The following is a 26,621-nucleotide window of genomic DNA, read 5'->3' on the forward strand; positions in this document are numbered from 1 at the left end:
GTGCCATTTTTATCACATCATATCAAAGGTCACTATGTGCAACTCACACTTAAGGGATAGGTAATTATGCTACATTTACTTAAAAGGAAAATACCTACATAAATCTACATAGAGTTTTGGATTTTTATGTTTGTGTGGTGCTGAACCTTTGAAATAAAAGCAAGAATCAATAAATAGGATGGACTCAAACTAAAAAACTTTTTTCTCAGCAAAGGATACAATCAATAATGTGAAAAGAGAGCCTACAGAGTGAGAGAAAATGTTTTCCACACGCACTTCAGATAGAGCACTTATCTTCAAAATTTATAAAGAACTTACAAAACTTTACACCAAAAATGCAAAGAACTCAATCAATAAATGGACCAAGGGACTGAACACACAGTTTAAAGAAGAACACATACAGGCAATTAATAAATATATAAAAAAGTTTTGAACATCTCTAATAATTAGAGAAATGCAAATTAAAACAACTCTAAGATTTCATCTTACTTCAATTAGAATGGCTGTTATCAAGAACACAAACAATAATAGATGTTGGTGTGGTTGTGGGGAAAAAGGCACAATTGTACATTGCTGGTGGAGTTGCAAATTGGTGCAGTCACTCTGTAATTAGTGTGGAGAATCCTCAGAAAACTTGGAATGGACCCAACTTTTGACCCAATTATCCCACTCCTTGGTTTATACCCAAAGTACATAAAATTAGCATACTAGAGTAATGCAGCCACATCAATGTTTATAGCAGCTCAATTCACAAATCAACCTAGATGCCCTTTGACAGATGAATGGATAAGAAACTCTGGTGTGTATATAAATATATGTATATATAATGGAATATTATTCAGTCATAAAGAAGAATAATATTATGGCATTGGCAGATAAATTGGAGAATATCTTGCTAAGTGAAATAAGCCAATCCCAAAAAACCAAAGGACAAATGTTATCTCTGATAAGTGGAGAATGTTATAAAATGGGAGTTACAGAAGAATGGAGGAACTTTAGATTATGTAGAAGAAAATAAGAGGTAGCAGGGGTATAAAAAAAGGTGGAATGATACAGACATCATTATCCTATGTACATGTATGATTACACAAATGTTATGAATCTACATTGTGCACAACCATAGAAACAAATATATGTACTCCATTTGTGTATAATGAATAAAATGCAGTCTGTAAAAATAAAAAAATTAAAACAAAATTTAGATGTGATAATGGGTTATTTGTAGTAGAAGGACTCTGGGGCTTCCAGGAGGGGCCTGGGAATATAATTTAACCTTTATAATCCTGGAAATATAATTTAACCTTGTTTCCATTCTTTCAAACCCTGGAGAACTATAAATAATTCTATTAATTGCAGACGTTCATTAGTCTCTCTGCACTATTTCACTACATAATCCCTAGGAACTGTACATTGTTTTAAAGCAAAATACTATTTTCCTACAGAAAATTTGTTTTTCCAAGGAGTTTACTTAGGGCAATTTTGACATCCTTATTCCTCAGGCTGTAGATCAGAGGGTTCAGCATGGGCACGACAGTTGTATAAAACACAGAGGACACTTTCCCTTGGTCCATGGAGCTGACTGATGTTGGCTGCAGGTACATGAATGCTAGCGATCCAAAGAAGAGAGCAACAGCTGAGATGTGGGAGCTGCAGGTGCTGAAGGCTTTGGCTCTGCCCTCAGAAGAGTGAATGCGCAGGATGCTGGTGATGATGAAGATGTAGGAGCTAAAGATGGTCAGGGTTGGAACAAGAATATTAAAGGCACTGATGCACAGACCTACTACCTCATTGATAAATGTGCTGGAGCAGGAGAGCTCCAGTAAGGGATAAAGATCACAGGTATAATGGTTTATTATAGCCTCACAGAAAAGCAGTCTCACCATGCAGACTGTGTGAGCTGTTGCACCAATCGAGCCCATGCTATACACCCCAACTACCATCCAGGAGCAGACTTGAGTAGACATGGTTACATTGTAAAGCAAGGGGCTACAGATGGCAACATAGCGGTCATAGGCCATTGCAGCCAGCATGTGACATTCTGCAATTGCAAAAGCTGCAAAGAAGTAGAGCTGAGTCATGCATTCAGCATAGGAGATGGTGTTTTTCTCTGTCACAAAGTTCACCAGCATTTTGGGGGTGATCACAGTAGAATGGCAAAAATCAATGAAGGAGAGACTGCTGAGCAGGTAGTACATGGGTGTGTGCAGGTGAGAGCTGAGGCCAATCAGTGTGATCATGCCCAGGTTCCCCAGGACGGTGAGCACATAGATTCCTAGGAAGAGGAGGAAGAGGGGTAGCTGGAGCTCTGGTTTGTCTGTTAATCCAGCCAGGATGAATTCAGTCACTCTGGAGTGGTTTCTTTCTCCCATTTTCTTCTGGGAATTCTAAACAGAGAATTTCTTTGAAACACATGTTATTAATCCACTGCACATGAAAGTGTGAAACAAAATTCGCATCTTTCAGCCATGTCTCATTTTCTCCCAGTACTTCATATATGTCATGAAAGACCTTGGGATTCCAGTAATATGTGAATTGTCAATAATTATCAAGTAGAACTATCCCTAGTTTTCTTCTGTACTTTATTTGTACTCAGTCCCTTATCCCCCAAAGAACTGTTCTTATAACTAATAAGGTAAAAAAAAAAATCATCTACATCAATCCCCTCAATCAATACTGCTCTTCATGCCAAAAGACTGAAAACATTTACTTAAACATAATTAAATTAGGCATGATGTCCACTTGCTTCATTGTTATTCCATATCGTACTAGGTGCTGTTGCTAGTGTAATCAGGCAGAAAATGCAATTAAAATATATAAAAATATAATAATACTTAAAAAAAAAAGATATCTACATTGGAAAGAAAGAAGCAACACTACTTCTACTAGTAAATGATATAGTTGCCAGTATGCAAATGCCACCAAAGTTTGTAAGAAATCTGCGAAAAATATATTAACAGTGATTAAAATTTGAACATGGTAGCAGACAAGAAGCTCAATATAATAAATCAATGTAGTCCTACAAACTTGCAATAAACAATAAAAAGCCATTTACAATACCATGGAAAAGAATAAAATACTTAGGAATAGATTTAAAAGATCAATGCAAGACATTGTATTTAAAATTACAAGTATTTTAAATGGAATTAAAGACAAGTATATGGAAAGACAAACCTTCTACATGAAATGAAGAAGAAAACCTTGCACAAAGTGAAATTTCCCAATTTTTTCTACAAAAATCAGTTCATTTCCTATCAAAACCCCAGCTCTGTTATTTTAAGATCTTAACAGGATGACCATAAAATTTCTATGAAAATGCAGGAGAATCTTGGTAATTAAAGCAAAAATGAAATAGAAAAAAAGTCGAATTTCCATTTTCTCAACAAAAAAAGGCATATAAATGGATAACAAATATATGTAAAAAATTAACATCTTTGAGAATCATAGAAATCCAAATCAAAATTACCCTCAGATCTCATCTCACTCCAGTTAAAATGCCAATCATTAATAACAAAAACTTTTAAATTAAATGCTGCAAGGATGGTACTGTTAATTAGTACAAACATTATTGTGATCAATATGGAGTTTCCTCAAAGGAATAGCAGTGGAACCACCAAATGACCAGCTATATCACTTCTGGATATTTGTCCAGAAGACTTAAAGTCAGCACACTACAGTGATATGTGCATACACATGTTTATAGCAGTGCAATTCACAAAAGCTAAATTATCAGTCAACATAGGTGTTCATCAAAAGATGAATGCACAAGGTACATTTGATATATATATAATATATATATAATATATATTATATATATATAAACAGTTTTAGTCTGCTGTAAAGAAGGAAGAAATTTTGTCAATTGTAGGAACATGGATGGAACTGGAGAACATCATAGAAAGTGAGATAAATCAGATGAAGGAAGTCATGTTATCTCTAACTTGGGAAAACTAGAGAGATAAAAAAAAAGGAAAGGGAACTATAAAAACAGTAAAACCTCCAATAGTGTAGACAAAGGGGATTGAGGGAGGGAAGGGGGGGGGAAACAGGAGATACTAGGATTGAAACAGACTGAATTATGTAATGTGTATATGTTAATATTTCTCAGCAAACCTCACTATTATGTGTAGTTGTAATTCATCAATAAAAATTAATAGAAATAAAAAAATAAAGTTTGAAGGCTCACATTTACCCATTATCAAACTTATAACAAAGTTACAGTAAGCAAGACAGTGCTATATTATTGTTTTACATACATCCAGATCAATGGAATATAATTGGAAATTCAGAAAAAAATTACATCTGTGATGTATGTAACTTTTAAATATTTTTGGAGATAAAATAGAGAATGAATAAGGTTTTTTTAAAAAAGATTCAGGCACAATTTGATAGTTACATGTAAAAGAATTAATTTGGACCTCTTTCTCACATCATCAAATTGGATCATAGAATTAAGTGTAAAACATTTTAAAAACTATGAAATAAATCACAAGACTAAGTCTTTGTGACATTGGATTTGATGATTGTTTCTTAGATAAGATGACAAGTCTGGAGGCTAGCATAGAAAAAGATTGGACATGAATATTAATTTATTTTCTTCTTGTTTATTTTTTTGCTTTAAAGAACTCCACATAGAAAGTGAAAAGACAAACCCAAGAATTGGAAAAGTCGATTTCAAGTAACATACATGAAGGAAACTCTTACAACTTAGCTATATGAACAGAGTAAAAAAGGAATATCCGTAGGATATTCTGATTCAGTACATAATATTTGCAGTGGTCTCAGGGACAGGGCACTGTTATGTGGTAAAGGTGAAACAGAGGACAATGCCTCATAGTCATGTGAACTCGGTAAGCCTCTAAAGACTACCTGCAAGTCAGAAATCTTGATTTATTTCTCCAAAGAACTATACTTAACCTGTCCTTAAGAAAAACATTCTATCAAAACTTGGAGGATGCCTTAAAGAAATTATTGTGAATTTATAGATAATAGTAATGAACATGTATTTGGTGAGAAAATTTCAAGAAGATATTGCTAGGCTGTGATTATGCACTGATATTAAAACAAATTTAATAGTTCTAAGGAAAAAATTTGCTGTGGGTATTTGTGTGCAGAGATGAATGATATAGAAAACTTTATCTTCAGAATGTTAAAAACTAGAAGGGAATGAGGAGACCTATTGGATGCTGTGGTAAATACCTTGATTGAGCAGGAGCTACAGGACACAGTTATTATAGTTCTAGATCAGAATGGGGTTCAGTGAAGGCTAAGGTAGATTAACAACATGATAGTTTTCCTTCTATGTCCAAACACACATGATATGAATATTACCCGAAAGGACCTTTGGTAGGTCTTCAGTTTTAACCGATAATTCCTTTGGTTTCACTTTTTCTCTACCATTTTGTCCTATGAAATCCCATGTAATGTTTAAGGTCCTTTACTTACCATCTCTAATAGTGACATCACAGTTAATAAACCAAATTTTGTGCGCCCATGGGCATGTTACTTTGTTTCAATGTAGCATGTACTAATTTGGGATTGTGCTTTCTTCTACACTCAATTATAAGTTTATTATAGTGCAGGTGCAGTGCCTTGCACTTAGCAAGTCTCAGTAAGGATGTGATTAATAATATCATTGCAAGAGCTTAGAGATATGTTCATACAGAATCCAAATGAATGAGCCAAACTCTCACACTGCTTAGGTTGAAATGAGTAAACAAAGGAGCATTTGCCATGATTTCATACTACAGGAACCTGGGAGATGATAGGGAACCTATGATCAACCAGGAGGCTTGATTCTTACATTGAGGACAGGGAGAAAGAAATAAAACAACCATTTGCATTTCTATTAAGTCTGAGTGAGAGACTTCAGGAGAGATTTTAAAAGTTTGAAAGTCAAGGTCTGGGGCTCAGACTTACCCTTTCTTCTTCCCAGAGAGTTCAGTAATGTTTATTTTTTCTTAGTTACTTTGGAGGAAAAATGACTTTGATGGTATGAGGAGTTGATAGACCAAAGAATTCTTTGAGTCAGTAATCATGATCTCTGATGAAGTTGATGCCCAAAGATACTTGGCCCTCTGCAAAGGTTGACTGATGTGATGTTGACTTTCATGGATGATGACTCTTTTGTATACTGCATATAGATAATAACAGTGTAATTAGGAGTAAGCAGTGATAACGACCTCCCATGGGAGTCTCGTCCCACAAGTGTCTACTCTGGGGAATATCCACCTATTTTCTTTTCCACATTGATTCTCATGCATTGAACATGGTAACATTTGTACAATCCATTGTTCTTGGTTGATTATGAATTTAAAAGGAGGAGGTAAGAGATATTGTTAGAACTCAGTGAATTTTATGACAAGACATAGAAAAATTAAAAGTTTGGTAAGATTTTGAGATATGCACAAAAGGAATTTTCTTAAGTTATTATCCTACTGATACTGCTAGTTATCAGTTAACTTGATGTGTCATACTTCCTCAGATGTTAACTATAACAACAGAGAAGGACTCTGAGCCAAGCATAGAAGTAGAAAGTAAGAAACTTTATTAAAGGGTAGTGAAACATACTTTTCCCAAATGGAATAAGGGGATCCAAAGGCGGAATGCATGGAATGAGGAATTCCTGTTCCTTTTATACATCTCAAGTTTTCCTTTTTCTCCTACATTCTGCTCTGTCATCTTGTTCATTTTCCCTATCCAGCATAGTGACTGGGAAATGTCAGTGGAATGGCCAGATGGTGAGCAGGTGGGCTGGAAGGGCTAAGGTGGAGTGCTAGGTAGGAAGGGAGCAGCAGCCCAGGGAGCATTGATTAGTAGCCTCTGTCTGCTCAGGAGGTGCTTTGTTAACAACCATTTTGGGAGGGGTGGTATCCTAGGGCTCTGGAGACTTGAACATTCCAGTCTCCCAGGGGTGGTTTCCAACTTTCCAACTCAGATGTGTGTCCATTTTCTCCATTTTACCCCATTACCTCTTCTATACCAGCTGCCTGTCTTTAATTCTGGCTTTACTACTAGGGAAAATAGAAAAGCAGGAAATAACACCATTGTCTATACATTTGAAAAATTTGTTTTTTTTATCTCTAATATATACATTCAGATAATGTACATATTCATAAACCAGGAATTCTAGGGATGTGGTAACCTGGGAGCTGAATAGAACAGTTTCATTCAGACATAATATTAACACATTTGGATATTGCTGATGTCTCAGGAGAAGTTCCTAACTAATGTAGAAAAATAAAGAATTTTTTTCCATCTATAAATGAGAGAAAAAAATTGCAGAATAATGACAACATATATGATACAGAAGTTATTTTCACAGTAAATTATTCATTTGGAAGCAAAATTACATTTAATGTTGTTATCATTATTATGTAATGTATACATTTTGAGATAGAATGGCAATAAACTCATTGTATCCATTTCTAGGCTCTCTCTCCTGTGCTCAGGAGGCACAGGTTCTCTGCTACACAGTACTTGAGATCCAAAAGGAGAATGCTGAGCACCTTGAACACCAGGATATGGAACTACTGACTTTTAGGCATGTGGTCACTGATTTCTCTCTAGAGGGATGGGAATGCCTGCACTCTGCTCAGTGGGATTTATATAAAGATGTGATGTTATAGAATTGCAGAAACCTGGCCTCCCCGGATTTTTCTGCCTCTCCACCTTCCCTGGCCACCTTTCTGGAGCAAAGGAAAGAGTCCTGGAATTTGAAGAAGCAAGAGAAAATAGCCACATTCTCAGTTTCTCCACTGAACATGGCAGGGTGGATCTGGGCAGCATCTCTTGACCGCTCTACAGCCCAGAAAGGAAGCAGCAGAAGAACAGCTGACCAGAGAGGCTCCACAGGAGCTCAGGCAGAGGGGCAAACTGACATTCTAGACCCATTGTGTAGATGGGTAAAACACTGGTGAGCTACACAAGCCTGTTCAGAGGCTTCTGAACCATAGATGGCCCACAGAAAGCCAATACCCATGGGCCCTGCAATTTGATAGCAACACTCAAAAAAAAAATAAATAAAAAAGATTCTGTGTAGGGTCATGGGTATCAGAAATTCACAAACATATTCACTAGGAGCTCAGATACAGGTGAGCCAACGGACTATACTTCCCACTAACAGGGACAGTAGCCTAGCAATCTACATTGCCAGGGAGGGGAGGCTTCTGTTCCACAAACTGGCCACAGAGAGCCTGAAATCACAGATTCTATGCTTGCAGACAGCCACCAGGCTTTATTCCACATTAAAGAAAGCCCTGTGAAGGGGAGCAGCTACCCAGCATCCTTTGGCAGGTAGTGCAACAGCCCTGACCCCTGCATCCAATAGGAACAACAAGCAGATGCAGCTCAACACCCCATAAGCACATAGCCTCAGACCTGTGTGCTAACAAGGAGGAAACAGGTGGTGAGAAATTCAGAGCCACCAGTGAAATTAGCTCCTGTGCCCCAGCACCTGAAGAAGAATCCAAAGCTGAACGGTGATGGGTATCTTCTGAAGGTCCCAAAACCTGATGAAATTCAAGTAGGAAGACTCAATAAGAATTTTCTCCATTTTGGAATCAATTATTAAAAATATCTCTCACACCCATTTTGATCATATATATATATATATTTGTGTGTGTGTGTGTATATATATATATATATCTTCATTTTGCATTGATAGTAGTTCCCTTTGTATTTGACATTGTACCTTCATACCATTTTAATATGGTTCTCAGTTGAATTCTCAATGCAGACACTCAAAGTTAGAAGGTCTTGGAAGGAGGTCATAGATATGTCTATGAAGCTCTGAAGCTCCGAAGGATGCCAACCAAGAATACTATACCCAGAAAATTAAATTTCAAATTGATGATGAAATGAAAACGTTCCATGATAAACAAAAGTTAAAAGAATTCAGAACTAGAAATCCTGCACCATAAAATATGCTTAATAAGATATGTCATGGATAAGAAATAAAAAATAAAAGTGAAAACCAGCAAAGGGAGAAACTATACTAGAAGAACAGTCAATCAAAGGAGAAACTAATTCAAATTAAAAAACAGAAATAAATTAAAATGACAGGGAATGAAAATTATATCTCAATAATAACATTGAATGTAAATGGCTTAAAATCATCAACCAAAAGACACAGAGCAGATGAAAAAACAAGACCCAACAATATGCTATCCCCAAGAAACCCACCTCATAGGTAAAGACTTCCACAGTCTGAAGGTGAAAGGATGGGAAAAAAACATACCATTCACATGAATCTCAGAAACAAGTAAAGGCTTCTATCCTCATATCAGATAAAGTGTACTTCAAGCCACAGTTAATCAGAAGGGACCAAGAAGGTCATTTCATACTACTTAAGAGAATTATACTTCAAAAATAGCAATTGTAAATATTTATACCACAAATGGTGGAGAATCTATGTATTTCAAACAAACCTTTCTCAACTTCAAAAATCAAATAGGTCATAGCAGAATAATACTGGGTGATTTTAACATGCCTCTATCATTACTGGATACATCCTCCAAATAAAAAGTGAATAAAGAAACTAAAGAACTAATGAATCCTATTAACAATATAGATGTAACAGGCATATATAGAATATTTCATCTGAGGACTGAATTCACTTTCTTCTCAGGAGCACATGGATCCTTCTCTAAAATAGACCTTATGTTAGGCTACAAAGAAACTCTTAACAAAAACAAAGAAATAGAGATGATACTTCAAATCCTATCAGATCTTAATGAAATAAAATTAGAAATCAATAATAAAATAAAAATAGAAGTGACTCTACCACCTGAAGACTAAATAATATGCTACTGAATGACCAATGGGTAGTAGAAGAATTCAGGGATGAAATAAAAAAATACTTAGAGTTCAATGAGAATCACAATACAACTAGTCAAAATCTTGGGACACTTTAAATGCATTTCTAAGAGGAAAGTGCATTGCAGTGAGCACATTCTTTAAAAAAACAGAAAATCACCAAATGAATAACCTACAATTACATCTCAAAGCTCTAGAAAAAGTAGACAAATCAAAACTAAAAACAGTAGAAGACAGGAAATAATTAAAATCAGAGCACAAATCAATGAAATTGAAACAAAAGAAATGATACATAAAATCAACAAAACAAAAAGTTGATTCCTTGAAAAAAATAAATAAAATCAATAAACTCTCAACCAAGTCAACAACGAAAAAGAGAAAGAAAACTCAAACAACTAAAATTTGTGATTAAAAAGGAAATATCACCATGGACATTATTGAAATGCAGATGCTATTTAGAAACTATTTTGAAAATCTATACTCCAATAAAAAGAAAATCATATGACATCAACAAATTTCTACAGACATATAACCTACCCAGACTGAATTAGGAAGACATAGAAAATTTAATCAGATCAATTTCAAGCAATGAATTGAAGACCATCAAAAATCTAGCAAAAGAAAAGCACAGAACCAGTTGAATTCTCAGTCAGGTTCTATCAGACCTTCAAAGAAGAACTTACACAAATTCTTCCATGGAGAAAAGGAAGGAACCCTTCCAAACTTACTTCCACGAAGTTAGTATCACCCTAATATCAAAACCAGACAAAGACACATCAAGGAAAGAAAACTTCAGAACAATATCCCTGATGAATATAGATACAACAATTCTTAATAAAATCCTGCCAAATTGCATACAAAAATATATCAAAAAGGTAGTGCACAGTGATCAAGTGGTGTTCATCCCAGTGATGCAAGGTTGATTCAACATTCATATATCAATAAATGCAATCCACCATATTGACAACTTAAAGGCAAGAACCACATGATTATTTCAATAGATGCAGAAAAAGAATTTGACAAAATTCACCATCCATTCATGTTCAAAATACTAGAAAAATTAGAAATAGTAGGAACATACCTTGACATTGTAAAAGCCTTATATGCTAAACTCAAGGTCAACATCATTCTAAACAGAGAAAATTAGTACTTCCTCTGAAACCTGGAACAAGATAGGGATGCCCTCTTTCACCACATCTATTCAACATAGTCCTCAAAACCCTAGCCAGAGCAATTAGTCAAAAGAAAGAAATTAAAGGGAAACAAATAAAAAGAGAAGAGCTCAAAGATTCCCTATTTGTTGATGACATGATTCTATATTTAGAAGACCCAAAAAACTCCATCAAGAAACTTCTTGAACTCATAAGTGAATTCAGCAAAGTAGCAGGATATAAAATTAATACCTATAAATCAACTGTGTTCCTATACACCAATGATGAATCAGTAAAAAAGAAATCTGGAAAACATTTAGAATAACCTAAAAACAATATTTGAAAATCAATCTAACAAGAGTTGGAAACCTATACAATGAAACTACAAAACACTAAAGAAAGAAATTGAAAAATACCTTAAAAGATGAAAAGATATCCCATGTTCTTGGATAGACAGAATTAATATTGTCAAAATGGCCATAATGCCAAAACTGCTATACATATTTAATGCAATTCCCAATGATATTCTTCATAGAAATAGAAAAAGCAGTCATAAAATTCATTTGGAAAAATAAGAGGCCCAGAATAGCCAAAGCACTCCTTACTGAGAAAAGTAATGCAGAAGACATCGCAATACTTGACCTCAAATTATACTAGAGAGATATAGCAACATAACCAGCATGATATTGGCACAAAAATAGAATTGAAGACCAGTGGAACAGAATAGGAAATGCAGAGACAAACCCACATAAATTCAGTTATCTCACACTGGACAAAGTGTCCATAAACATAAATTGGAAAAATGATAGTCTCTTCAACAAACGGTGCTAGGAAAACTGGCAATCCATATGTAATAGATTGAAATTAAAGCCCTTTATCTCACACTGCACAAAACTCAAGGTGGATCAAGGACCTTGGCATTAGACCAGAGACCGCGCACATACTAGAAGAAAAAGTAGGCCCAACTCTCCATCATATCTGCTGAGTAACTGACTTTCCCAGTACGAATCCTAAGAACAAAAATAAAATCAATAATCAATAAATGGGATACTATCAAACTAAACAGCTTCTTCACAGCGAAGGAAACAATCAAGAACATGAACAGAGATCCAACAGAATGGGAGAAAATATTTATCACTTTCACCTCAGATATAGTAATAATCTCTAGGATATACAGAGACTCAAATATTGAACACCCAAAAACCAAATAACCCAATCAATCAATGAACAAAGGAACTGAACAGGCACTTAACAGAAGAATAAATATGATCACTCAACAAATATATGAAAAAAATGTTCAACATCTCTAGCAATTAGAGAAATGAAAATTAAAACTGCACTGAGATTCTACATCACTCCCGTCAGAATGGCAATTATCAAGAATACAAGTAACAATTAATGTTGGTGAGGATGTGGGGGAAAAATGTACACTCATACATTGCTGGTGGGACTGCAAATTGGTGCAACCACTCTGGAAAGCAGTATGGAGATTCCTAAGAAAACTTGGAATGGAACCAGCAATCCCACTCCTCGTCTTGTAACCTAAGGACTTAAAATCAGCATACTACAGTGTACAGTCACATGAATGTTTATTGTAACATAATTCACAAGAACTAAGCTATGGAACCAATCTAGATTCCCTTCAATAGACAAAGGGATAAAGAAATCATTACACACACACACACACACACACACACACACACACACACCATGGAATATTACTCAAACATAAAGAATAATGACTTTATGATCTTTGCCAGTAAATGGATGGATCTGGAGACTGTATGCTAAGTGAAATAAATCATTCCCCAAAAAACAAAGGTCAAATATTTTTGTAGGTATCTGGAAGCTAAACCACAATAAAGGAGAAGGGAGAGAAAGAAGAGATTTTCAGTATATTAAACCAAGGAGAATGAAGGGAAGAAAGGGGATTAGAAATAGAAAAGACAGTAGAATCTATCTAACATAGTATTTCTATGTTTACATATGAAAGTACCTAAGTGAATCCACAACAATGGGATCCTAATTAGAATAAGATATATTCCATGCTTGTATAATTGTATCAAAATGGATTCTACTGTCATGTATAACTAAAAAGAACCATAAGAATATCAATAGGAAACCCTCAGTTCTGAGTTTACAAAGTCAGCAATAGTTTGGCTTTATTATGCGTTCACATTTTCTTATTCACAACATTCTTCAGTTCTTTTAGTATAAAATTGGCCCAGAATTGATGATGGTTATCCTCTTCAGGAGGTGGTCACTAACGAGTCAGAAGAGAGAAGATGTCAAGAAGCAAATTCCTCATATTTCACTTGGTATGAGGTATTTCAGACAATTTCCTCAATTATAATGTGAGTTAGTTTTTCTCTATTATATTTGTTTTTATTATTTGGTACTTGATTTTTTTCTCTAATAAAAGACAAAGGAACATGTTAAATTGATTATGTGTCTGCAACTTTAGTCAGTAGCTGGAAAGTGCTAGGCTTTTCTAAGTATTAGAAAAAAATAGACTATGATAGGGAAAGACATCATTTCTTAATCAATTTAGCATATTTTCATTTGCTTTTGGAAGGAGAGACAAATGCTACACTGCTTGGGGGAAAACATAGCAGGCATATTTGGCATAATCCAGAGGCATACACAAGGCATAACCCAGAAACTAAGTGGGGCAGGACTATCGATGAGCAGGTTGTGAGCAGATGTTTTTTGTGGTCAGCATGGTGTTGTTATTGTTTTATTGTGGTAAAAATTTTTGAAACAAATTCATTGAAATGACACTGGCATATTATAAAAGTTACCATTTTCAACTGTATAATTCAGTGATTTTTATTGTGCCCACATAGTTGTACAACCACATGCTCCACTTGTAGAATATTCTCATCAATCCCTAAACAAAGCTCAGTACCCATTAGCATCCAATCCACCACCTCCTTCCCACAGCCCCTGGCAGACATTGAACTACCCTCTGTCTCTATAATTTGGCCTATTCTGGACAGTGGAATGAATCTGACACGACTTTCCTATGGACATATATGAATACACCACAATGAAGATCTCATTATATGTAACTACGAGACTGGGATCCCAGTCAGAAAAAAATACATTCCATGTTTGTATAAATATGTCAAAATGTATTCTACTGTTATGTGTATCTAAAAAGAACAACTTAAAAAGGAAAAAAAAAAACCCTTAGAACAATTCATTCATCTTAGATGTGAATTTACTTCTGAATTCTCAGTTCTCTCCCTTTAATTTCTCTGTGTGTATGTATGTGTGTGAGAGAGCTTGTTCTCACAACAATACAATACTGCTTGAATCATTGTCTAACTTTATAGTAACTTTTCTAATGGGGAAATGTGAGATCCCCAACTTGTTCTATTTGCTTTGATTACCTGTTTTCTTGAATTTATGTAGGATTTTGTAATCAGTCTGTAAAAATCTGGCAAAAAAGGAGCAACTAGAATTTGATAGAAATTGTACTGAATTTGTAGATAAGCTGGAGAATTTTTGCCATTTACACAAGTTTGAGACATTTGATTCAAGAATATGGAATGTCTTTCTATTTATGTATGATGTTATTCAATAATATATTGTAATTTCAAGTGCAATGCTGTGCATGTCTCTTTTAAATGCATTCCTGAATATTTTCTTATTTTTCATGTTATTGCAAAAGGATATTTTGTTGCTCAATGAAATTAGTAGGAATGCAATTTGGTTTTTATGTTAATATTTAGTTCTATCACCATGCTTAAATTTTTATCACTTATAATAGGTTTTTTGAAATATTCTATATGAGTTTTCATACTGAAGACTATACTTACAAATTCTAATAGTGTTACTTTCTGGTTTTCAACCTGAATGTTTTTTAATTTTATTTTATGCCTTAATTCCCCTTATAAGAAATTCTAGCATGAGAGTTAATACAGTTCAGGGAGTGGACATCTTGTCTTGTTCATTATCTTAGCAGCAAAGTTCTTCACTTCTACACTACTAAGTATAGTATTGATTATAGGTTTCTTGTGGATGCTTTTGATATTTATTAGTTATTTTATTTTGCGAGTTTTTAGAACTGTTGCATAGGAGTTCAGGTACCAGGTAATACTAACGTACGATTTTAAAGTTTAGAACAGAGATAGGGATATTTATATCTGATATTAATTTACATGACATGTATTCCTGGAATTACCAAGAATAAGATAACATAGAGTGTAAGAGTTGCCAATAATAAACAGGACTGAAACTGTTAGGTATATTTTAACACATATTTATGCAACTTTCCTTGCTGCACAATTTCAGGACTGTTACTACCTCTATTTTCTGACAATTCCTTACTTAGTTTGCTACGTAACAATAGGCTCATGCATTTTCCCACCCATAGAATAGAACTTCTGATTTAGTAGTGTCAGTAATTTACTGTTGCAGTCTTATGAGTAATTATTCCTATTAAAAGTCAATCTTTCCAAATTGTTTTCTAACTAAAGAACGATTCCCATCCTAACACAAACTTCCTATCTATTCTAGAAAAAAAAATGCTTTTTTGGGGGGGGGAGCGGGTGGCAGGGAAAACAACTTGCTAACAACAACAACAAAAATTCTCTTCTTACCTAATTAAAGCTCCTATAGGTGCTCTTGAAACAGCAAGCAGAAAGCTTTAGTTCTGCTGAGAGGTAAGCATTCACACTGGCAAATCTCCATCCCTCTTGCTGGTATCCACTGGTTGCTTATCTTCTAGGCCATCTACTCCTATGGTAGCAGCCTCCAGATGATTTTTCTCATCACTTCCTAGAAGAGTCTGTCATACAAGGTGGAGATCAGATGTTTATATTTTATATTAGAGCCACTAGTATGTGTCAGTTCATGGTTGTATTCTTAAGTCTTGAAAGAATGATGCAGTAGGAATGCAATTTGGTTTTTATGTTAATATTTAGTTCTATCACCATGCTTAAATTTTTATCACTTATAATAGGTTTTTTGAAAACAATAACAAAAAAAAACAATAGGCTCATGCATTTTCCCACCCATAGAATAGAACTTCTGATTTAGTAGTGTCAGTAATAGGTATCTCCAAATTGCACATGATCTTCCCTGCTTCTCTCTGTTATGTTGTGCCCAGAGGCAGAGCACCAGACATTTATTATTCTTATGCAGCTTGAGCATTTTAACTTAGCTAAGTTGCATTTTAAAAATCATCTGCCTCATTTAACTGGCATAAAAAACTGCTAGTTTTATCCTCAGTTTATCTTCCAATATGTGACATGAACAGTATCATCTTTATGTCACCCTATGAATCCAAAAAGTGCAATGAAAGAAGGGCATTCCCATTCTTGAAAACTAAGAGAAAATTTTTCATTTTCCACATAACAATGGGTATTTATTTTCTTCATACCCCATTTATTTTCCTAGAAAAATATCCTTATATGTGTGTCTATTGGTACATGATGTTCATGTATGTGATTCATATTAGGTATACTTTTGCTATTGTGTATCATATGTACATATGTTTGTATTACACTTGTCTTTCTTGGATATGTTTTTACAAGGTTTATGTGTATGTAATTTTTATTTTATCATTTTAGGCATTAAGTGCACAACAAGTAGAATATTTCTTTCATATTATTTATTTGGAAAAAATAACTGAAATTTTACCTTTCCAATTTTTTATGTATACATGTAAACTGTGAACAAATATTTAAAGAGTGAAAATGTCTGAACTGACTAGAAAGTTTACTGGATAACATTCTTTTAAAATATTAGCATAGTTACCTAATAGATTCCATAGGAATTAAATAAAGATCCTGTAAGAAGAACAACTATTACAAAGGAGAAAAGCATACAAATATGAAGGACTTAAACACAATTAGAAAATAATATATGTAATCACGTTTTAATAGTTGAAAAAAGAATATTCTTTCACTAAAAATGTGATAAACTTGGATAAAGTTATCATATACAGTTTATCTTTAATTGTTCTAATGCAAACATATTAGTTGCAAAAGATTGCTCTTATAATTAACATTATAAGCTGTATTCAGGGTGTCACAGGACCAGATTTTAGGCAACTCATACTTAACCTTTTTTGTTAGTTTGAATTACAATTGGATGAATATCACACAAATACACACACACACACATACACACACACACACACACACAATGTTGCCCTTAACCAGTAGATGATTTAGGGGTGGTTCTGTGGTTCATCAAACATGTAAGCTTATTTTGAATTACTGCTCTTCTATACTACAAATAGCTTCCATTTTTCATTTCAAATAATGACTCCAGATCCATCCTTTATCTCTACAAGCTAATCTTCTGAAATAAGTATACAGAAGGAGATGAGGATGTCCCCTGATTTGAAGAAAACTGCCTGTCAGTGATAGATTTCACATCAACCTATATTTCTTTCATAAGGAATAATACATGGACAAGTATAGTGGCAAGAAGTGTGAGAAAGAGCAGCACATCAAACTAAGAGTCAATGTATTTTTTATTGAGAAAGAAGGGAGAACTTAATTGGGAATTACTAATGATTTCTTCTATGTATTCCAACTTGTATTGAGCCATAGATGACTCAATTTTGTTTTCTTTAGAGTTTATTGTTTGGATTTAGCATTATATCTAACAGGGATAATTGTGATAACTGTCACTAAAATGAAATATCTAAAATAGGTAAAAGACCTCTATAAGGAAAATTATAAAACACTGAAGAAAAACATTGAAGAAGACCTTTGAAGATGGAAAGACCTCCCATTTTCATGAACAGACAGATTTAACCTTGTTAAAATGGCCATATTACAAAAATCCCCATAATGATTCAATGCAATACCCATGAAAATACTAATGTTTTTCACAGAACTAGAAAAACTTTTTAGTCCTGAAATTCATTTAAAATAAAAGATCTAGGCCAGGCGCAGCGATGCATCCCTGTTATCCCAGAGGCTCTGGAGACTGAGACAGGAGGATTACCAGTTCAAAGTCAGCCTCAGCAATGGCAAGGCACTAAGCAACTCAGTGAGACCCTGTCTCTAAATAAAATACAAAATAGGACTGGGGATGTGGCTCAGTGGTTGAGTGTCCCTGAGTTCAATCTGCATTACCCTCCTCATCAAGGAAAAAAGAAATAAAAGATCCAGAATACACAAAGTATTTCTAAGAAAAAATAAACAAAAATGCTGGAGGCATCACAGTATCTGACTTCAAATTACACTGCAGAGCTATAGTAAAAAAAACTGCATGGTATTGGCATAAAAACAGAGATAAACACCAATGAAATATAATAGAAGAAACACGGACAAACCCATAGAGACATAGTCAACTGATTCTTAAAAAAAATGCCAAAACCATGTTGGAGAAAATACAACCTCTTTAAAAAAAGATGCTGGCAAAACTGATTATCCATATGTAGAAGAATGAAATTAGATCCCTACCTCTAATGGTGCTAAAAATCAACTCAAAATGGATCAAAGACAGAAAATTTGTAACTCCTATAAGAAAATGTAGGGTCAACACTTCACCATGTAGGTACAGGCAATGACTTTCTCAATGAGACCTGTAAAGCTCAGGAAATAATGCTAAGAATTAATAAATGTGATGATATTAAATTAAAGAGCTTCTGCACAGGAAAGGAAACAATTACAAATATGAAGAGAAAACATACAGAATAAAAGGAAACTTTGTTAGCTATTCTCAGAGAAGATTACTATCCAGAATATATAAAAATTTAAAAGAAAAACACTGAAACTATCAAATAACACCATCAATAAATAACAAGTGAACTAAACAGACATTTCTCAAAAGGAAAAACACGAATGGAACGCAAATGTATAAAAAAATGTTCAATGTTCTTAGCAATCATGGAAATGCAAATTAAAACTAGAGATATCATTTCACTCCAGTTAGAAGGAAAGTCATAAAGAATACAGACAATAATAAATGATGAAAAGGATATGGGGAAAAAGGAACAATTTTTCCATTATTGGTGGGATTATAAATTAGTACAACTGTTATGGAAATCAGTATGGAGCTTCCAGCAAAGACTGGGAATGGAACCACATATGACCCAGCTATACCAATCCTCAGTATTTATTCAGAAGAGTTAAAGTCAGCATGCTATAATGATACACACATACCCATGTTTATAGCAGGACAGTTTACCATGGTCAAATTATGGAATGAGCCTAGTTGTTTATCAATGGATGCATAAAGAAAATAGGGTATATATGCACAATGAAAGTTTTACTCTGCTATAGGAAGAATTAAGTTGTGTCACTTGCCGGAAAATGGATGAAACTTGAGAACATTCTGTTAAGCAATACAAGTCGAACTCAGAAAATCAAGGGTCATATATTTTCTCTTACATATGGAAATTAGAAGGAAAAAAAAAAGACAGTTGGTGTAGATCTTATGAAAATAGAAGGGAGACGAGTAGAGTAAAAGAAGAGAACTGGGGGAGGGGAGGGGAGGAAGTTAGGAAAGGAAAAATTCCAGGCAATCATATTGACCAAGTTATGTTGTTGTATTGCATGCACGTATGACTAAGAAACAATGAATCTCACTGTTATGTACAATTATAATGTACTAATTAAAAATGGAAAAAATGAAATGTGTAAAGTATACCAGAAGATATTTTAACATCTATTAAAATCCACCAGAAAGGTGCCTGCCAGGTTGGGTGGAGTAGTCAATATACTATCTCTACTACTCTGTGTCCTTCCTGTGGTCTTGTCTTCATTCTCACAGCTTCCCCACCTTGAATGGCTTCCTGACTCCACCATTTCCATCCAAATTTCAAATATATTTCAAAGTCAAAGAACGGCTTAATTCTCATGCATTTCTTTCCAGTCCAGGTGACAATTGGGTGCCCCTCTGGTTCATTACACTTACTGTAGTGATGTGTCCACTGGTATAGTTTACTATTAATGATTGCAGTGGATTACACTTACCATTCTTTTTTTTTTTTTTATTGTACACAAATGGGATACATGTTGTTTCTCTATTTGTACATGGCGTAAAGGCATACCATTTGTGTAATCATAAATTTACATAGGGTAATGTTTAATTCATTCTGTTATTTTTTTCCCTTCCCCCCACCCCTCCCACCCCTCTTTTCCCTCTATACAGTCCTTCCTACCTCCATTCTTGCCCCCCTCCCTAAACCTAACTCTAAACCTAACACTAACTCTTCCCACCCCCCATTATGTGTCCTCATCCACTTATTAGCGATATCATTCTTCCTTTGGTTTTTTGAGATTGGCTTATCTCACTTAGCATGATATTCTCCAGTTTCATCCATTTGCCTGCAAATGCCATAATTTTATCATTCTTTATGGCAGAGTAATATTCCATTGTATATATACCACATTTTCTTTATCCATTCATCAATTGAAGGACATCTAGGTTGGTTCCACAATCTGGCTATTGTGAACTGAGCAGCTATGAACATTGATGTGGCTGTATCTCTGTAATATGCTGATTTTAAAACCCTTGGGTATAGGCCAGGGAGTGGGATAGCTAAGTCAAATGGTGGTTCTATTCCAAGTTTTCTAAGGAGTCTCCATACTGCTTTCCAGAGTGGCTGCACTAATTTGCAACCCCACCAGCAATGTATGAGTGTTCCTTTTTCACCACATCCTCGCCAACACCTGTTGTTACTTGTATTCTTGATAATCGCCATTCTAATTGGGGTGAGATGGAATCTTAGGGTGGTTTTGATTTGCATTTCTCTTATTACTAGAGATGTTGAACATTTTTCCATATGTTTGTTGATTGCTTGTATATCTTCTTCTGTGAAGTGTCTATTCATTTCCTTAGCCCATTTGTCGATTGGATTACTTGCATTCTTGATGTAGAGTTTTTTTGAGTTCTTTATAGATTCTGGAGATTAGTGCTCTATCTGAAGTATGATTGGCAAAGATTTTCTCCCACTCTGTAGGCTCTTTCTTCGCATTGCTGATAGTTTCCTTTGCTGAGAGAAAGCTTTTTAGTTTGAATCTATCCCAGTTATTAATTCTTGCTTTTATTTCTTGTGCTATGGGAGTCCTGTTGAGGAAGTCTGGTCCTAAGCCGACATGTTGAAGTTCTGGACCTACTTTTTCTTCTATAAGATGCAAGGTCTCTGGTCTGATTCCAAGATCCTTAATCCATTTTGAGTTTAGTTTCGTGCATGGTGAGAGATATGGGTTGAGCTTCATTCTGTTGCATATGGATTTCCAATTCTCCCAGCACCATTTGTTGAACAGGCTATCTTTTCTCCATTGCATATTTTTGGAACCTTTGTCTAGTATGAGAAAATTGTATTTATTTGGGTTTGTGTCCATGTCCTCTATTCTGTACCATTGATCTACCTCTCTATTTTGGTACCAATACCATGCCGTTTTTGTTACTATTGCTTTGTAGTAGAGTTGAAGATCTGGTATTGCAATACCCCCTGCTTCGCTCTTGCTACTGAGGATTGCTTTAGCTATTCTAGGTTTTTTATTCTTCCAGATGAATTTCATAATTGCTTGCTCTATTTCTGCAAGGTACATCATTGGGATTTAATTGGAATTGCATTGAATCTGTATAGCACTTTAGGTAGTATAGCCATTTTGACGATATTAATTCTGCCTATCCAGGAACATGGGAGATCTTTCCCTCTTCTAAGGTTTTCTTGAATTTCTTTCTTTAGTGTTCTGTAGTTCTCATTGTAGAGGTCTTTCACCTCTTTTGTGAGATTGATTCCCAAGTATTTTATTTTTTTCGATGCTATTGTGAATGGGGTAGTTTTCCTAATTTCTCTTTCTGAAGATTCATCGCTTATGTATAGAAATGCCTTAGATTTATGTGCATTGATCTTATATCCCGCTACTTTACTGAATTCACTTATGAGATCTAAAAGTTTTCTGGTGGAATTTCCTGGTTCCTCTAAGTATACAATCATATTATCAGCAAATAGGGATAGTTTGAGTTCTTCTTTTCCTATTTGTATCCCTTTAATTTCTTTGGTCTGTCTAATTGCTCTGGCTAGAGTTTCAAGGACAATATTGAATAGAAGTGGTGAAAGAGGGCATCCCTGACTTGTTCCAGTTTTTAGAGGGAATGCTTTCAGTTTTTCACCATTTAGAATAATATTAGCCATGGGCTTAGCGTAGATGACCTTTACAATGTTAAGGAATGTTCCCACTATCCCTATTTTTTCTAGTGTTTTGAGCATGAAGGGGTGCTGTATTTTATCAAATGCTTTTTCTGCATCTATCGAAATAATCATGTGATTCTTGACTTTAAGTCTATTGATATGGTGAATGACATTTATTGATTTCCTGATGTTGAACCAACCTTGCATCCCTGGGATAAAACCCACTTGATCATGGTGCACTATCTTTTTAATATGTTTTTGTATGCGATTTGCTAAAATTTTATTGAGAATTTTTGCGTTGATGTTCATTAAGGATATTGGTCTGAAATTTTCTTTCCTCAATGTGTCTCTGTCTGGTTTAGGTATCAGGGTAATATTGGCTTCATAGAATGAGTTTGGGAGGGTTCCCTCCTCTTCTATTTTATGGAATACTTTGAGAAGTATTGGAATGAGCTCTTCTTCAAAGTTTTGTAGAACTCGGCTGAGAACCCATCGGGTCCTGGACTTTTCTTTGTTGGTAGGCTTTTGATGACTTCTTCTATTTCATTACTTGAAATTGGTCTATTTAAATTGTGTATGTCCTCCTCGTTTAGTTTAGACAATTCATATGTCTCTAGAAACCTGTTGATGTCTTCGAAATTTTCTATTTTGTTGGAGTATAGATTTTCAAAATAGCTTCTAATTATGTTTTGTATTTCAGTCGTGTCTGTTGTGATATTTCCTTGTTCATTCTGAATTTTAGTGATTTGGGTTTTCTCTCGTCTTCTCTTTGTTAGTGTGGCTAAAGGTTTATCAATTTTGTTATTTTTTCGAAGAACCAACTATTTATTTTGTCAATTTTTTTGTATTGTTTCTTTTGTTTCAATTTCATTGATTTCAGTTCTGAGTTTGACTATTTCCTGTCTTTTACTACTTTTGGTGTTGGTCTGTTCTTCTTTTTCTAGGGCTTTGAGCTGTAGTGTTAGGTCGTTTATTTGTTGAGTTTTACTTCTTTTATTAAATGCGCTCCATGAAATAAATCTTCCTCTAAGTACTGCTTTCATCATGTCCCAGAGATTTTGATATGATGTTTCTTTGTTCTCGTTTACCTCTAAGAATTTTTTAATTTCCTTCCTAATATCTTCTGTTATCCATTCATCATATAATAGCATATTGTTTAATCTCCAGGTGTTGGAGTAGTTTCTGTTTTTTACTCTTTCATTTATTTCTAACTTCAATCCATTATGATCTGATAGAATACAAGGTAGTGTCTCTATCTTCTTGTATTTGCTGACATTAGCTTTGTGGCATAATATATGGTCTATTTTAGAGAAGGATCCATGTGCTGCTGAGAAGAAAGTGTATTCGCTCTTGGTTGGATGGTATATTCTATAAATGTCTGTTAAGTCTAAATTATTGATTGTGTTATTGAGATCTATGGTTTCTTTGTTCAATTTTTGTTTGGAAGATCTGTCCAGTGGTGAGAGAGGCGTGTTAAAATCACCTAGTATTATTGTGTTATGGTCTATTTGGTTTCTAAAATTGAGAAGGATTTGTTTAACATACATGGATGAGCCACTGTTTGGGGCATAGATGTTTATGATTGTTATATCTTGCTGATTTATGCTTCCCTTAAGCAGTATGAAATGTCCTTCCTTATCCCTTCTGATTGACATTGGCTTGAAGTCCACATTATCTGAAATGAGGATGGATACTCCAGCTGAGTCCATGTGCATGGTATGTTTTTCCCCATCCTTTCACCTTTAGTCTATGGGTATCTCTTTCTATGAGGTGAGTCTCTTGCAGGCAACATATTGTTGGATCTTTCTTTTTAATCCAATCTGCCAGTCTATGTCTTTTGATTGATGAATTCAGGCCATTAACATTCAGGGTTATTATTGAGATATGATTTGTATTGCCGGTCATTTGGTTCATATTTAAAATTTTATTTATTTATTTATTTATTTTTTGACACATCTTGGTTCCTCCTTTATTTGACAGTTCCTTTAGGATAATTCCTCCCTTTGCCGATTTGCTTCTTTGTTTTTTATTTCTTCCTCATGAAATATTTTGCCGAGAATGTTCTGTAATGCTGGCTTTCTTTTTGTAAATTCTTTTAGCTTTTGTTTCTCATGGAAAGATTTTATTTCATCGTCAAATTTGAAGGTAAGCATTGCTGGGTATAAGATTCTTGGTTGGCATCCATTTTCTTTCAGAGCTTGAAAAATGTTGTTGCAGGCCCTTCTAGCTTTTAGGGTCTGGATTGAAAAATCTGCTGATATCCGTATTGGCTTCCCCCTGAATGTAATTTGGTTCTTTTCTCTCACAGCCTTTAAAATTCTGTCTTTATTTTGTATGTTAGGTATGTTCATTATAATGTGCCTTGGTGTGGGTCTGTTGTAATTTTGTGTATTTGGAGTCCTATAAGCCTCTTCAACTTGATTTTCCATTTCATTCTTCAGATTTGGGAAATTTTCTGATATTATTTCATTGAATAGATTGTTCATTCCTTTGGTTTGTTTCTCTAAGCCTTCCTCAATCCCAATAATTCTCAAATTTGGCCTTTTCATGATATCCCATAGTTCTTGGAGATTCTGTTCATGATTTCTTACCATCTTCTCTGTTTGTTCAACTTTGTTTTCGAGGTTAAATATTTTGTCTTGAATATCTGAAGTTCTGTCTTCCAGCTGTTCTATCCTATTGGTTATGCTTTCTATGGAGTTCTGAATTTGGTTTATTGTTTCCTTCATTTCAAAGATTTCTGTTTGGTTTTTTTTTTCAATATCTCTAACTCTTTATTGAAATGATCTTTTGCTTCCTGAATTTGCTCTGTTAACTGTCGATTGGTGCGATCATTCAATGCCTGCATTTGCTCTTTCATCTCATCATTCAATGCCTGCATTTGCTCTTTCATCTCATTGTTTGCTTCCCTAATCATTTTAATTATGTACATTCTGAACTCCCTTTCTGTCATTTCTTCTGCCATGCTGTCGTTGGATTCTATTGATGTAACATCTAGATTTGTTTGGGGCATTTTCTTCCCTTGTTTTCTCATATTGTTCAGGAATCAGTGGGTCATTAAGATATTGCAGATTTCCTCTATCGACTTATAATGTCCCTGAAGATTGCTAGTATATCCCCTCTTATCCTTCAGTAGCCTGAAGTCTTGGAGGAAGTTGATAATGTGGAGCTCCACGAAGAAGCTGCCTCTCTAGGGTGGTGACCCTCAGGTGGATATTCCCTGCTAGTGGTCAGAGGTGTCTCCACTTGTTGACCAATGGTCATCCAACGGGGAACTAGGCTGTGGGCTGAGGCAAGGCCTATTTCTGCCTGTGTCTCTGGTTTAACCGTCCCTGTGGGAAAACCTCTCCCGGCAGGGAAGACTCACTCAGTGGGAACGTCTCACTGGTCAGTTCCCCTCTAGAGGTTCCCCTCAATCTACAACTACCACCTGGGCTGGGCTGTCTTCCTCTGCAACGTTCCCAGGGGCCCGGACCTACCTCCTGGGCCTGGGAGCCTCACCCTCCGCAGGCGAGTCTCCTTAGGCTGCCTCTCCCAGATAATCTGCCCACAGTCCTGGAAACTTCGCTCCGCCCCTAGGCGTGTCTCTGTGCGGCTCTTCCAGCAAGAAGCCACCTAGCTCCTGGGACCCTACTCTGCACCTAATCGCCTGGCTATGCGGCCCCTCCTCTGAGCCGCCACCTGGAGCCCTGTACAATAGCTCCGATACCCAGAGACCCGCCACACACCTCCTCCACCGAACAGCAGCCCAGTTTCTGAGGCAGTCACTAGGAGTCCAAGCAACTCACTTGGTGTTTCCTCCTCCCGCCAACCTCCAGTAGCCCTAGGCAGTCACTCCAAGCCCAAGTGACCCGCCCTGTTCCTCCTCCTCCCCCTCGGGGTAGCCCCCCGGGTGTTCAGGGACGGTGGCTCCGAGACCAAGTGACCCACCGAGCTCCTCCTCCAGGCAGGCCACCGGTGTTCAGGAGCGGTCGCTTTGAGTGCAATCAACTCACCACTCGCCTCCTCCTCTGGCAACCGCCTGTGGCTCTGATGCAGTCACTCCTAGACCAAGTGACCCGCCGCGCTTCTCCTCTCCTCCGGGCAACCCCCCGGTGTTCAGAAGCGGTCGTTCTGGGTCTAAACAGCTCACCACGCAGCTCCTCCTCAGGCAGCCGCCCGGAGCCCCAGTGGTTGCTCCGAGTCCAAGCGCTGTGCTGAGCCGCCTCCTCTACGATGATCCCAGTTGTCCGTGTTTACCGCTCCAGCGGGGGGGAGGGGCGTCTCGCCCAGCAACTCTACTTCACAAATTCCCTGCGTTCCGGGGCTACCGCCCCATTCGGGACGCCTCCCCAATGGGAGAGACTCACCTGGCGGCTTTGAGTTGGTCCCAAGTCTCTCACTATCTCCTCTTTTGAATCCTGCGTCCTGGAGCAACATGAAATGCAGCCGCCCTCTAGGCCGCCATCTTGAAACCCACTTACCATTCTTGAGGAAAGAAAAAAAAGACTTGTGTATGGTTTTTCATTATATTTTTGTTCTAAGGTTTGATCTTTATTGAT

General features: G+C 35.9%; 1 protein-coding gene across 2 annotated transcripts; it reads right to left on the reverse strand.

Annotated features, from left to right (window-relative positions):
• Positions 1–1,436: 1,436 nt before the first annotated feature.
• Positions 1,437–6,288, reverse strand: LOC124960166 (olfactory receptor 150-like). 2 transcript variants are annotated; one of them, XM_047518736.1, is made up of 2 exons: positions 6,266–6,288; positions 1,437–2,346 (listed from the first exon to the last, which is right to left on the reverse strand). In XM_047518736.1, the coding sequence occupies exons 1-2, from the start codon at positions 6,286–6,288 to the stop codon at positions 1,437–1,439; spliced, it is 933 nt and encodes a 310-aa protein (XP_047374692.1). The 2 variants fall into 2 exon arrangements, with proteins under 2 accessions (XP_047374692.1, XP_047374693.1); XM_047518737.1 differs by lacking the exon at positions 6,266–6,288 and having other exon boundaries at positions 1,437–2,378.
• Between the last annotated feature and the right edge of the window lie 20,333 nt (positions 6,289–26,621).

Source organism: Sciurus carolinensis, chromosome 11 (genome assembly GCF_902686445.1).
Source record: "Sciurus carolinensis chromosome 11, mSciCar1.2, whole genome shotgun sequence".
Classification (NCBI taxonomy): Eukaryota; Metazoa; Chordata; class Mammalia; order Rodentia; family Sciuridae; genus Sciurus; species Sciurus carolinensis.

Bases quoted from the DNA above. Each gene is read 5' to 3' on its own strand.
- LOC124960166 (XM_047518736.1), bottom strand. From the start codon at position 6,288: ATGGATTGTACAAATGTTACCAT. The intron at 2,347-6,265 runs GTTCAATGCATG...AAACCACTCCAG, and splicing joins GATTGTACAAATGTTACCAT to AGTGACTGAATTCATCCTGG.